Source organism: Mycetomoellerius zeteki, unplaced genomic scaffold (genome assembly GCF_001594055.1).
Source record: "Mycetomoellerius zeteki isolate Tzet28-1 unplaced genomic scaffold, Tzet1.0 scaffold168, whole genome shotgun sequence".
Classification (NCBI taxonomy): domain Eukaryota; kingdom Metazoa; phylum Arthropoda; class Insecta; order Hymenoptera; family Formicidae; genus Mycetomoellerius; species Mycetomoellerius zeteki.
The window spans coordinates 673,750-689,151 of record NW_017256633.1 but is presented as its reverse complement, the minus strand read 5'-3'; the positions used below and the strand labels follow the sequence as shown (position 1 = coordinate 689,151).

Here is a 15,402-nt window from a genome sequence, read left to right as displayed (position 1 = left end):
CGAAATCGGTTGGGCGGAATTAATTTTGCGACGGCGGAATACAAGCGTCGCGTATATACAAGCGAAATTCGACAAGTCGGTGCGGAACAATTACACGATGGCGGGGAAATTAGCGATCGCGGACGATTATTATCTCGCGCGGTGGCATAGAGGGTGATTCATAACCCGCGCCTCGTATTTTCGCGGACGGCACACGTCGAATTTGGTCCGGATGGGAAACACGGACGGCATCGACACCGCACGCTCGCTGAACCGGCCCTCTTCTCCGCCACCCCTTTACCCCTTCGTTGACAGGATTATATTCGTACGTACCCACCGTGTTCCTCGGTGTACCTCGGTCCCGCAATACGCGTCGCGCGATCATATTCCCGTCAGCTAATAAATTTAGCACGGTGCTCGAGCGCACGACCGTCGCCGTGCGATTATCATCGTGCGATTGTTCCATTGGTAATGCCACAGTTTCGAGAGGTTTCAGTGGTAAAGCGGTTCTTTTCTAAACAAAATACCGCGATTAAGTCTGGTCATATACTTTAAAGACATAATGTCTGTTTTTTGTATAGCTGAACTAGTATACACTTTTGGAACCAAAGTAAAATAGATATTTAGCGAAAGCGAGAAAGAAAGTTCCAGTGCAGAAATAAAAAACGGATCTATAATTTTAGAGAAAAAAGTATTATAACATTGTTCGGAATGATTTCCAATTGGAATTATTCCGTTTTCCATAAAAAAAAAACACAAAAGGAATCTAGAGAATAATTGAACAATTCCGATCCATTCTGAATAGTTCCATAATACAAATTGATACCTTGATACAAATTATTTAATAATTTTGCGATAAATCGTGTAGAATTGTAATAAAGTATAATATCGTGAACAAGTTAGATAAGTCCGCTAATAAATGTCTGTGAAAAGTGTTTGGTCGATAGTGCTGACGTAAAGTACGCTAGCAAAACTGTCGGACGGAAGAAATCTTAATAGCCGATGCGTCGAAGCGATAGAGTCGTTGTGAAATTAACTTCTCGAAAAGAGTACCGTTTCACGAAATGACTGGGCGTGACGAACGCGTGTTAATCTACGCCGGTGTTGTGCAATAGTGCCGAGCGCGATTATATCGCAGATATATACATTCGATATCGTACGACCAATAAGAAAATTGAAACATATGTATTCAGATTATAATATGTTCCAATTCAGATTGGAATATGTTACTATTCGTAAATATTATGTTCAACAAGACGAAACGTACTTATTCCTTTATAAACGTTGCAGATAACAATTTTAAAAATATCGCAGACGTCAGCAAAAACAAAAATGAAGGGATACCTGTCCTGAACTATGCTTATTCATCGAGAACCGAAACTTCGCGACATTCGATTCAGTGAAGCGAGGAAGAAGTGGTTGACGTAGCCTGTTGTATAGTCCATGATGTACTGCGATGAAGGTCGAGCTTAGCCGCCCGCGCGGTTTCGTCTCCTAACGAGTTTATCGCATCCTCTTTAACGTTATTAACACGGGCTAACGAACTGGAAGTGCCGAGTCACCCAGGTCCTATACCGAACCACATTGGAGCCCACGGTGGTTCCGCCAGGTATACACACCTGTACACACGCGTGTCTGATCTTTACACGGATGTGAGCGTGTGCGCGAATGTGTGTGTGCGTGCGTGTGTGTACGCGGGCTTGTAAGTACAGGGCGAGAGGCGGGCGTTCGACGGTACGAGTTACGTGTATAAGGTGGGATAAAGGTACGTATAGATACACAGTCTGGCCTGTCTGTGCGGCCCTGATACCCGGGTCTCTGGGCTAATTCCGAGGTGTAATCTACGGGTACCATCTCAATGGATTAGCATATAGATAGCGAGGTAGACTGACCGCATATATGCACACCTAGACCACGCTACGGAGGGAGGACGCGGGCATGTCCGTTTTGGTCCCGTGTCCTACGCACGTAAGGGGGTCAAATGATGTTGCAGCGACGTTCTCAAGCATTTGCTAGAAATAAACTCTGAATATATGTGTTCGCATTAACGAAGCCAATTAAGACTTGTACAATCAATGGGTAGCTCGAAAGATTTCTCGCTGTCCAGAGATATTCCTTTCTGTTTTAAAAGTCATCGAATAAAAGTAAACTGACAAATATAACAATGTAGTTTGTAGAATATGTAAACTATCAGTATTAATTTAAAAAATATTCATCGAGTTTCTTGGATTACTATCAAGGTTCTTATTCGTGCAATTCAATTCCATCTGCCACATCGACATGGCTATAGAAAGACATGCCATCTTTTTCTGTGAGGACTTCCGTCCCGGAGATCATTGGAGGATAAGAGGCGTCATCGACGCTGATGGCAACGGACGGTGGGTTACGAGAGGGGGCGGACGGGCCGTGGACTTGGGGCATTTCGCCTGAGGTGATTCGGTCGCGAGGTAATTTGTGCTCACAGCGGGGCTGAGCAAACACGCGCGGCGGGGGTGCCTCGAAAAATTAAATAACTCGATGACTGGTCACATTCTCGAACGTGCGCGGCACATATAGCTCTCGGGATCGAATGAACGTGCATACATACATATGTACGTCGACGGTCCCGAGATGTCCGCGAAGAAGGGCGCCTCTCGGCTGAATGACGTGGCCCTCTATTGTCCCTCTTTTCTCTCTCCCTCTTCCTACCTACCCGCGTCGCGAACGGTGCCCTTGGTTGAGTGTCCCGGGGGAACACCGTGGGCCTTGTGCAGCCTAGGACCATCCCAGGACTGTGCTCAGGGAGCGAGCGCCGGCCTCCCGCAGACTTATGAATACAAATAGCCGCTCACTGCGCGACTCAGATCCCTGATAAGGTACGGTCCTGACTTACCGTACCATCGCATAAAGTACAGACTTAGGGCCTTGCAGGACCTTATCCGATGTATAGGACCGTTTAATGGCAGATTATCCGTCCTCGCGACGGAGAAAGATTCAGATCAGCCAAAAAGATTTCGGAATATCGCAAGTTACACGCGGATAAATTGAAAAATAAGATGATTTACGGAATTTAGTTTAAGTAGAACGCGCGCGCGGACAGAAACAATATCAAATGTGCAACCGATCATCGACAAAACGCGATGTAATACTAAATACAAATCGATCTTTCGAAGAAAATCGATGGGCTTATTGTTTGAATTATTCATTTTTTGCGATACTAACATGACAAAACGTTATTATAAGGAAAAACAACTGGACGATAATACAAAAATTTCAATCCCACGATCAGACCACCAAGAAGGGCCTCACAACCCGGAAGGGCGACGTCCCGTCCGCCGCTGTCATGACAGTTACAATCAGTCAGTTTTCGGTTTAGTCTCCGGACTGTCACTACGGGAGACGAGACTCCCGTGGATGAATACCGGAGTCTGCCATTCACCGGGAACGTTGGAGGACGGAGAAGGTAATCAACGAGATTGATTTAATATACGCGCGCATCTCGAGAGGGAAAAAGAAATCTTGTTATCCGCCTCGTGATCTTTTTTCCAAGAGAAGATGCGGCGGTTGATAGATTAGTGTAAGACCAGAAGCCTAAGTTGGTATGGAAACGTGATAGACGATAGGAATTATGAGAAGACAACAAGCGACCCATTGTAAACTGCTTCCCTTTGCACCCCTTGCGTAGGCATCTGCCCTACCTACCACATATATTACCACATAAAGACTCAAAGAATTCTCTCGCGGAAGTGAAGGCGAGGCGAGGCAATGCGAGGCGTCGCCGCCGCTGAGCAAACAAATTTAATACACGTGCATAACGACACCAATTTAAATGATAATGCGCGGTGTGTGTGCCTTCAAGATTAACTCGTAATAGGCCGGAATAAATGTCGGCGGACCTGTTAAAGGTGTATCTAGTCGCCCGTTACACGGAAACAGTGGGTGCTAACTACTCCTGTAGACAAGCTTGTTTATATTGGTGCGTGTTGTGCAGCACGAAAACTATGTAAATCCACACGCACGCATCTGGCGGCAGTGCCAAGAAAATTGGGTCGCCACGAATCACGTCTGCTAGATCTTTCAACGTCGTTATTAACGAGACTGCGGTGAGTTATCATCGGGCATATCGTATCGCGCTAGCATCCGCAACCCGCAATTATCTCGGTCGGTTATTAAATTTTACCAACGATATTTAATTATCCTTCGATGAGGTGTTGCCGTGCGCATTAAGCGCTATGCCATAATTTACTCGATTACGTGTAGAACGTTCGATAACCGATAATCACATTCGACGGTACAAGAGATACGCGCTACCCGAATGCATCTTCTCATAAACGACCACGGCAGTTACGCGATTTTCCCATGTTATACGAACGCGATAGCGTGATGATGGAGAAAAAAAGAATTTATGCGGGGGAGAACGATACCATGTGCGTTCATCGACTACATCGATAAATTGCGATGGTAATGAGTGGACTTATCTCAAAGACACTTATCAACCGGCACTCCTGCCCAAGTAAATTTGCCTAATTAAAGGAACAAGATGTAAACGATTTTATTTCCATCACTGTTCGTGCTATCTGCGTATCTGCCGACCACTTGAAATGAATAAATGGTTTCCTTCGTATCTACCATTCTTCCTCTCTCTTTCTCTTCTTTCAGAAATCGAGCAACGCAGTTAAACCACTACGGCCAGGTGCACCTGTCAAGTGCTCTATGCAGTTAGTTTGATTAATGACAGAAATATTTCTTGAATAAACAACGGGGCGCGCTTAAGCTCGCCAAACAGATTGACATTTAGATATATATACTTAAAAGCAACAACAATTTAGATTTAAAAGATAACTGCGCAATTGCACGGTAAAGAGACGGTTCGAAATTAACCTTTGTTGATCTTATGTTAATATTTCGAATCTAAATCACTGCGAAGAAAAATCTTCGCTGACGTATTTACTAATGAATATACAGGAGCAATCTTCTTTTCATCTAAGTTTTTTAAATGGTTATGTTAATGTAAACTATGAGATCTATGAATTATAAAATCTCCTATTTAACATAAATATATGAAGAAGATATATTCTTGGTGCCTAATAATATTTCGTGTGAATTTCCAGTTTCGTTAATTTAATTTGATATTACATAGGTACTCCAGTTTCAGTTTAGGACTGTGTTTAAAAATCAATAAACAATCAACGTTGTTTGCTTGAACTAGAAATTGTAAAATTCACACAAAATATTATTAGGCATCAAGATTCGCTTCGATCGAATATGACCTTCTTCGCTTATTTGTGATAAACTTTTCTCGGTCGATTTTCATTTACTATTGTTTATCTCCTATTTACTTTATTTTCAAATATTTTACTTCAACAAAAACAAGAATCAGAAATATTAAACAGAAGCTAATTAGAGAGAATAATCAACCTCGATCAAGAGTCGACGAGACTTCGGAAGTAAGCTGCACGAAGTAAGTTTGCCTGCGGAGGTGTCTTGTCGAGATTGTCGCGGATAGAATCATGTGCAAGCTGTGCCCTCGCTTCCTCACCTCGCCTCGCCACGCCGTCGAACCTCTTTGCATATACATTCTGTAAGATTACTTTGTGCGGTTTACACCCAACCTCTCCCCTTCCCTTATCCCCTCGGTTGTCCCTCAGCAGCACGCTGCGCTTCACTTTAGCCCTCTGCTTTCGTTGCCGAGAGGCAAACTACCCTCCAAGTTTCACCCAAGGTCCCTAATGTATGCGGAACTATACAGCAGAAATTCCAAGTTCGGCATGGCCGTGTTAGGCGCCTTTACGATGAGTTTCTACCCTCTCGTTCTCTCTTTGCCGCGCTCGCGAGTGTAAGGACGAGGCTCGCTCGACAAGACTCGCCCTCCGCATAAGAGGCGAACACGCGTGATCCTAATTAGAACGCGTCCTCGAGGTGCCGAAGTAAAAGCGAGCTTCTTGTTAGGCGTCCCGACGAAGGCGCCTTCGGCATTCGCGCGCGCATTTACGGGAGCGTACAAGCAAGGTGCACTCTCAAAGTAAAACAATTCTCTCTTTCCTCCTATTTTGCAAACATTTCTAAATGAATATTATCAAAATCATAATTTTCGTGACAATTGATGTAAATAGTAAAATTCGCGAGATCATTCAATGTTATGATTAACGAAACAAACGATCATTAGAAATAGCGGAGATCCAAAATTTTCACGTGAAGTTACAAAGATTTTTTTTTAAAGAAATGTGCTAACTGAAGCAATCGCAAGAATTCTCACAGGAGAATATTACAGATAAAACATCTCGCTACTCGCGTTCGTATTTACATAGAAAAGAAACTTTACCGTTGAAAAAGCATAATGTTTACAAATGGCTACATTAGTCGAGTATTACATTGGCGTAATACATTATTGAGTTTTGACGATTAAATGCCCGGAAACATTTTATTGAATACTAAGAATCAAACATACAAAATGTCGGTACATATAAATGAATTAAAATAAAGTAAATACATCTGCAAATAATTGAAAAAACTCTAATTAATTGAAAATCGTTATTATATCGATTATTCCAAATTTCTTTTTCGAACATCTTTGCATTCTTTTATTTCTCCTGTTTTCCTCTGTGGGAAAATGTGTTTCATCGTGACGGAGATGAGATAGTGACGAACCTGTCGCGTTCAATGACTCGTGATCAACCGTGCGAAGAAAATATAATGAAAAACTATGTAGAATGTGTTGACGCGGCAATTGACCGGCGGACTGGCGCGGCACGCGACACCGCGCTAGACGAAACGGTCATTAGGGATGCAAAGGGCGGAATCGCGCAGCTACGTTGCATGATAATTACTGTAAAGAAAAGCCGACGAGGCTCTATCCACGGGCTTCCCGGGAGATTACAGGATGTCCGGAGGCAAGAGGAGTCTCCCCGCATGACCCGAAAACCCTTTCCGCGCTTACAAGCAATAAAAATTAACGACCGGTCCAGTCAAATCGTATATGAAAGGCGGCCCGCCAGGACCGGACTATAGCGTCTGAGTAATACATAATTATCACGGGCCATTCAATGTATACACGTGGCAATAAACGGTTTCTTTTTGTAACGAAACTGTCATATAGAGAGAACGTGTCAAAATCTTTCGGAAGCTGTTAACATTTTATCCAAATTTCCATTCGCAAAAAGAAAATCGATGTTGTAAACCAAAATCTTAAATAAATATGTTATATATGACATGCTTCTTATAACAATTCATTTCTGATAGAATAGTAGAAAAAAATGTTAGTGTCATCTGATGTCTAAAAATATACGATGAGATTACAGTAAATTACTTTAAACAATTAATGACGATTAATTATTGACAATTAATTAGTTTAAAGATTTTTTTAATCAATGAAATGAGATTTTCAATTCTTTTCTCTAAAAGAATCAAATAAATTATGACGCAGCCACGCGCGAGAGACGAGCCAAGAGCACAATCCGGCCACAGTCGGTCAAAGGAAGCGTGAAACAGCCGCTTCTTTCCTCCTTTATGGAGCATCTTAACCGGTCGGTGCCTTTAATCATGAGATCCGATAAATATATCAAAATTATGATGGAGGATTGGCCGCGTACAAGACGGGCGGCACATCCTGCCGGTGCTCCATCCAACTTTGTTGGTTGCGGCGGAAAGGAGCCTGCTCCCCGCTTTCCTCACGAGATCTCGAGAGATCTCTCCTCCTCCACTTTTAATTTTCAGGCGCGGCTAATTATGATTTACGGCAACATCGGCGCAACATCCTGATCGCTACGCGAGATACCGCCCGCAGGATATTCAAATGCGATGAATATTGCTCGCCGCGATAAACGGCACACGAACGACAAGATAAACGAAGAGGGAGAGAAAGAGAACGCGAGAAAGGAAGAATCGTCGCGAGAGCGCGTGTAGAGGATATGGAGAAAGGATTCCTAGTAGCCTACTCGGTATGCAAGATGGGCAGTCAGCCTTGTACATACCGCATCCTTCCTCCAACCCTTCGAAGGATGTATAGATATCCGCGCGCGTGGATCGTTCCGTGCCGAATCGTTCGTCTGTAGTATTTAAAGCCCCGTCGGGATAATTCAATACGGGACCCAGAACCCTTTGTGTTCCTGCATGTTTGGAAAACATAAGCTGCCTAGCGATGTCACAACACGATGAGCGCCATGATTCAACTCTCGCCAAGAAATCGAGGTGTAGCAAACACCTTTCCCCAAGAGACGGCTCAAAAACGCAAACTGACCTACACGGAGAGAATTTTTTCTTAGAATTTACCCTGAAAATATGATAATCGTGAAACAACATTGTATTTCGAAGAATTTTAATATAAATCTTTCTCATTCATTAATAAAACTACAATGAAGTATAAAATAAGTTTCAATTTTACTGAAGTGCATGGTAAAAATCTTTAAAATATTATATTGTACCACAACTCTCTCTTTATGCCATATTTTCAGGGATATTTTAAAAGAAAATTCTCTCCGTGTATAGATAGATTTCGATATTTATTCTCACGTGAAAAATTTTCGCGCGTGCCCTTTCCCGTAATCGTACATTGTTATTAACAAATTAAAATCATTTGTACAAATAAAACTTTCCAAACACATTCTTTCACTTTTCTACAAAATTATTTATTCTTTCTGCTACTTTTGCGACTTTATCATTCGCGGCGCTTTATACACATACATATACAATTGTGAAACAAAAAGGACGTACTCACCTTATCCGCTCGTTTTCTAGCAGGTACTGTCGTATCGTTTTGCCGGACATGAAGATCGGTCTCGCTGGCCATTCGATTGAAGCGTTGCATTCGTTCGCGAACGCTGAGTTGCTCAGCCGAGGAAGAATTCGTTGTCGTTACTGCTTCATCCTCCTATAATTTATCAAATTCGAATTTCGGATTTAATAACGTATTACAAGCACGAGCAATAACAAATGACGAATCGATCTTGAAGGACAACCAAAATAAAGCCTGCGGCACACGATGCTTGTTATTCTGGAAACATCTAGATCAAAACATATAAGTTAGTTTGCGTTTTTGTAAATTACTAGAATTGCACACAGAACGTAGAATTTCTAGTAATTTACCAAAACGCAAGCAATTCAGCAGAAAAACACACATCGTGTGTCGCGAGCTAATCTACTAGTCTTTAAGGCTGATATTCATGGTCGATTCTTATATATATTTAAGACCATCATAAGTCTCAAGATATCATAAATCAATCACAGAACTGTATTGGCATCCTAAGACGTTACTTAAAACAGTCTTAAAATAAGAACTGACTATATACCTACTGATTCAGAAGATGTAAAAAACAATCTTGATAGCAGTAAACATACTATTAGTAAAATACCAGAAATTACTTATACAACTTGAAAAAATTTATTATATATTATATATAATAATATATAATTAATATAATTATAAGCAAAATTAATTTATTTAAAATTTCTAATAATAGCTTCGCAATGTGGTAAATAATTATTGTATAAAAATTGTGATTAGCCTTACAAAAATTTAATATAATTCAATACTGAGAGATAGTAATTAATAACTTATTTTAAGTATTGAAAGTACTATGTGATCCAGTGTTTTTAATATTCAAATAAATAATTAATTACTGTCTTTCAATAATTAATTGGCTAGCATTAGATCATTGCTCTAATAAATATTAAATTGTTATAACTATAAATTAATAGAAAAAAATAATTGTTTATCGCTGGCATGATACTATATACATTCCTTTCATATTGCGCGATACATCATACGAGTATGACGACATCGATAATGGTCGCCAATATGTTTTCAAGGAAACACAAACAAGGTATATATTACTATATATAGATAAGATAATCAACGGAGAATCTACCTTTATAACGGCTTCCAAGGAGCTGTTCCGATTTCTGTCAACGTTTTCCTTGTTTTCCACCTTGAGTTTGTCCTGACTTTTGCGACGCGGTGGAACAGGTGGTGACATCGACGAGCTAGGCTCCGAATCGTCATTTTTTTCATGCGTGGATATAGACGTCGCACTTTCTTCAAGACTCACGTGAGAATTACTTGAAGATGGACTGAGGGGCGCCGGGGGTGGCGGCCGGTAAGGTGGAGGCTCGCGTAGAGGAGAAACCGGAGTGGTTAAATTGGAGGTGGCGAGAGGAGATCCCATTTGCTTAGGGGGTGAAAGGTCTAAGAAGGGTTGCCGGTATTTCTTCTTGAGGACCAAGTATTTTTCACCCTGTTAAGGAAGTTCACTTTGAGAATATTCCTAAATCGACAGGAACGACGCAGATTTCAATTCATAACTTCGTTAACTTTATTTTCTGTCATATTAATTATCAAAAAAAATAACAAATATTAAAAATTCCCGGGAGTTAAACAAAAATCCTGTAATTTTCATTATCACACACTTTTCTGAGTTTTCTCGCAAAAAAGAGAGTTTTCTCTAATATTAATAAAATATTTTGTACTCTTAATTAAAAAAATAACAATATATTTTTGAAATTAAACTTTCTCCAGAATCATTTTCTTTTTTGTCAAAATCATACTCTCTCTAGAATCTAAATCGATCAATCTATTCCATAAAAATTTATTATATAAAAAATTTAATATCTATCGTTACTTCGATACGTGACTTTAATTTTGGTAGAAATATTACTAAAATAACGCGTATTAAAACTGAAAAAAAGTATCTCCACACTCTCAAAGAAAGACATATATGGCAATTATAATTAAAAATTATAATTAAAATATATATTGATAACAAAAACATATTGACAACTATACAATTTGTCGATACAACTATTGTACATAGATAACTTATAATAGTTATAATTAAATGTACAGTTTTCTTTTTTTTTTTAAACAAACTATTATATGTATAGTTATAACTATAAAGTAATTTATTCAATTATATATATGTACATTAACTCTATTTAGAATTCATATATAATTATCATCTTTATAATCACTTGTTTATAACCATCTTGTTATCACTGTCTTCTTTTCTGAGTACAGCATTACAAATATTAATTAATCGATATTAAAAGAGTCACCAAAGAAACTTTTCTCACAATCTTTTCTCGGATATATTCAATAGCTTTCATTTTGAGGATGTAGATCTCAGTAGCGCGCATTCACATGATAGTACTCCGAATGTTCACTAAGACTAAAAATACATATACTCGGAAAGATCTTGTGACCAACGTGACGACTCTGGAGAGAATTTTTCAGCTGATCGCACGCCTTCAGCTGATCGCGAGCGGAGCCGGCAACGTCGCGCCGGGCGCGCAACAAGTCGCTTCTGTCAGAACGGTCAGGGAGTAGCGGGACAGAGGGAAAGAAGACTCGCCATTAACCTACCTCCTCGTTCTTTATAGTGGCCAAGGTGTTGACGTACTCCTTGAAACGATTCCTCGCCTCGACTGTAACGCAAAATCGCACGTTTACACACCACGTTCGACACCACGGCGGCTTGGTCGTTGACCGTCTACAGTGTTTATATCACATATGTGGACGCGGAGTCACACCTCGTGACAGGATAACCGCGAGCACGATGCGACGACGTGAATGCAACCCACCTCGTGTCTCCGGATCCGTCAGGAACCGCTTGAAATGCTTCACCAGGTCGTGATTGCGTGCTGTACCTCCGTTTTCCAGCAAATAGTTGCGAATCTCCTCGAGAGACAGTTCACTGGGCGTCGCCATTTTGGATGAACTGACTCCGCCGCGGAGAACGGCCGTTCGTGACGCATATGCTGTTGATAATAACGGTCACTGTAGTTACCATCGAGAATAAGCGAACGTCGATTGATAAATTTTTTTTATATCGATTCGCTCTTTTATGTATTAATAAAAGCATCCGCGTGTAAATGCAGAATACGAGTAATTACGTAATAGTTATAAATATGATAATTCTGAGATTAAGAAATTATAAATAACGTAACGGCAATAATTTTATACAAATACATGCATATATATTGCTAATTAAGTTTTAAATTGATGCGAACATATTTTTAATAATTAGTTAAACTAGTCTACTCTTAATTTGTAAATAACGTAAGTAAATAGAGGAGAGTCAAATACGATCGAAATTGAAAAGTGTATTTAAATAAATAGTAACACTTTTTTTGTGATGTTAAAGGGAATATATGAGTTCCTAAGACACAAAGTTTTTTGTTATTAATTTCAGAAGAACTCAAGAAGTTTTAAAATATTCATGAAAAGTTGCAACATTTGAAGTACGATTATAATGAGAAATAAAATATTGTTCATTTAACTAAATTAATTTAGTTGTCTATATTTCTTTCATTGGAGAATATACGTATTTAAATCAAATATATGTTTAACTTAAATACATATATTCTTCAGCAGAAGAAATAAGGATGAATTAAATTTTAGTCAAATGAACAATTTTTTTTTCTTACTATAATAGTAAGATGATTAGTCTATCACGAATAGAATAAAACTGTAAAAAATAAGATTGTAAAACAAAATTATTCCAAATAAAATCATTACACTTTAAAAATTTAAAAATTAAAAAAATATCCCAGTCATGAGTGAGGACTCAAACATATTTCACGAATGACGTTTAATAAACGGCTCAGATAATCGCTAAAATCGTCAATAAATATATAGAACGTTATATACCTATATTTAATAGCCTCGAAAGTATCTATCCGTGTTAATGCATCCGTGTTAATGCATTCGTTCGCTATATATTATTCACCTGCGTCCGAATAGATGATTCTCAAAAGCCTTTTAACTGCACGTTATTCCGCAGATTTCCAACGTTCGAACGGCGGTCCCTGATTCTCGTCGGCCGGATTTAATACCGTATTTTAAACACGCTGGCACATATTAATGGAGGCGTCGCAATGTCGGAGTGCATTTAACGCTTTCCCGCCGTAAGCTCTTTACGATCGGATAGGATCAAAACGCACGACACGCGCGCTTCATGTGAAACCTTTTTAACAGACGTTCAGGCGAAATCGTAATCTGTCCCTGCCAACGTCGGCGCAGGGCACTGTCCGGAACACGCGCCTCTATATTTATTCAACGACCAATTAGTAACCGACGCGATAAATTCTACCTTAATTTATGATCGACCATAATTTTCCATGTACTTTTAAAACTGCCTCCCATGAGAGAGTATAAGGGACGTATACATATTCCATCACGTTCGCGTCTCACGCCTTTTCATTTAGGCGCGTACGATTGTAGATATTAATGAGAGAAAAGAAGAAAAAAGAATTGTCAAAATATTTAATCTTAATTTGTATATCGCGACTTGATAAATTTTAATATACGTTGCATTACGCAAATACATTGTAGACATTATTATGTTCCGTTATATTATGCGCATATATTAGGCATATGTGTGCGATGTCGTGGCTGGTATAAAATTAAGGAATATGTATTCACTTCCGGTTCCCCGTCAAAGGGTTAAAAACTATTACAGCGTACCTTGTGTATATCCACTGAGCTCTCGTTAGCTGTACAATCACGCGCCTGTAATAGCAGCGACTCTTATTAACGGTGTCTCGTGATTAAGAAAACGACCTTACTAATCACCCTTGATGTGTAGAAATACACGTAAACCGAGAGAGGAGGGCAAGAGTGCCAGAAGGGCGGGTATATTATATGCGTGCGGCACGCAGAGGTCTGCACGCGTATGTATTCGTGAAACGGAAGTGAGGCGGTACCTTTGTAATTAAACCTCCTTTATCGGCGATATTCTAATGAAACGACGAGTAATGATCGAGCGCAGTCCGCAACATTCGCACGAACATCCTTCTTTTCGACTTCAGCATAAACATTCCTTGTTTTCACTTACAAATATCTCGCTCAAATTCATAATCAAAAAATTAAATTTCTAATTGTATTATATGCTATAAGATTTAATAATTATATAGGAATTAATAGTTTTTATATCGTTACAAAATGATCTCTCATGAAGCAAAGAATATAATTACGAACACGGAATTCTGCTAAACCAATGTAAAAATTTAGTTAAATACAGATCTAGCTAAATTTTTACTAGTAATCTGAAAATAATTGCATCAGATTTCAATATAGATCTGAAAATAATTTTGTTTGGACCGCCAAAATAATTACAGAATGCTTGAATATTATGACAACACTGCTAAAAATTGTAACACATAGAAAGAACGATTTTGTTGAAGTATCTAAAATTTAATTAGATACAGATCTAAAAATAATTTTGTTAGACTTATTAAAATAATTATGTAAACCACTTAAACTAGTTACTAGAATGTTAAAACTTTTTGCAGCATTATCATCAATATTTAAGCGGTCTACATAATTATTATGATGGTTCAACAAAGTTATTTCCAGATTTTAATTTCTAGATACTTTGACAAAACTGTTCCTTTCGTAGCAACCAATTTGAGTGTTCTACGTAATTATTTTAATGGTCCACACAAAATTATTTTCAAATCTACATCTATCTCAATTTTTCAATAATTCCATCTATCCTTTTCATGAAGAAAATATCAAAGAGACGTATGTAAACGCAATGCACGAATATTTATTAGATTGGTGCAAAAAATGTCGGTTTTTCTGTATTGCTATTAAGAGCAGTCGTAAAAAATGAACAGAATTTAAATTTAAAAAAGGATTTTAAAGCTTGAAAACTCTACTTCCAAAAATTTACTATATTTTTTGAGTTTATGTGAATTTGATAATTTTTACATATAGAAAACTACTAGCTGAAAAAAATGAAAAAATTTCTTTTCACTTTATAGATCTGTTACATGCCCCCCCAAAAATCGAGAAAATTTTTTACTATTTGTCATGAAAGGTTGAAGTTTTTCCTACAAAATCGTTTATTAATAATGTTCCTACGATTTTTTGTTCCTGAATTATTCATGGATTAAGTAAAAATAGCATTCGGACTTTAATTGCTCATAACTCCGTTAAAAATCATTATATTGCAATAAAAAATATAGATTCTTAAAGCTGAAACTTCGCTCTATCAAATCTATAATCGAATATATTGGAAAAGGAAAACCAAAACCATTTTATAATACCGAAAACCGACATTTTTTTTGCACCAACCTAACAATAGCGTTTTTCATTGACAGAACTAGTGCGCACTCGGTGCACATTAAAACTGTACACTATTCTAATCTAAATGTAAAAATGAGAGATATCTCAATTGATAAAATGCCCAACGTGTATTTTGTCAAATAGCACAATAAAATGTGTTAAATATTTCGCAGTTTAATTCGTTTCTATATTTTTATTAAACGTATATATCTTTATGTCGATTTGTGTACGGCTTTAATGTGCATTGAGTGCGCACTAAGTTCTGCCAATGAAAAACGTTATACGCATCTTATTATCATACGACGAGATATCGTAAGTTCAACAAAATCGCAAAGAGACGGTATCTCTACGCACGTGCGTAACCTTTCATCGCGAACTACGTG

At 38.5% G+C, this 15,402-nt stretch overlaps 1 protein-coding gene across 6 annotated transcripts in view; it reads right to left on the bottom strand.

The window, feature by feature from the left end:
- The window catches only part of sowah (ankyrin repeat domain family member sosondowah), a 127,334-nt gene that overhangs the window by 101,297 nt on the left and 10,635 nt on the right, over window positions 1-15,402 (bottom strand). For 5 of the 6 annotated variants that reach the window (XR_001936568.1, XR_001936569.1, XM_018445896.1 and 2 more), the window contains exons 2-5: window positions 11,530-11,706; window positions 11,312-11,373; window positions 9,822-10,187; window positions 8,672-8,824 (exon numbers count right to left, since the gene is read on the bottom strand). Coding sequence is in view for 4 of the 6 variants with exons in the window: in XM_018445896.1 (XP_018301398.1) it covers window positions 8,672-8,824; window positions 9,822-10,187; window positions 11,312-11,373; window positions 11,530-11,656 (708 nt within the window). In the remaining 2 variants the exon portion in view is untranslated. Of the gene's footprint in view, window positions 1-8,671; window positions 8,825-9,821; window positions 10,188-11,022; window positions 11,069-11,311; window positions 11,374-11,529; window positions 11,707-15,402 lie in introns of those variants that run through there. The other variant, XM_018445898.1, reaches the window with a different exon arrangement.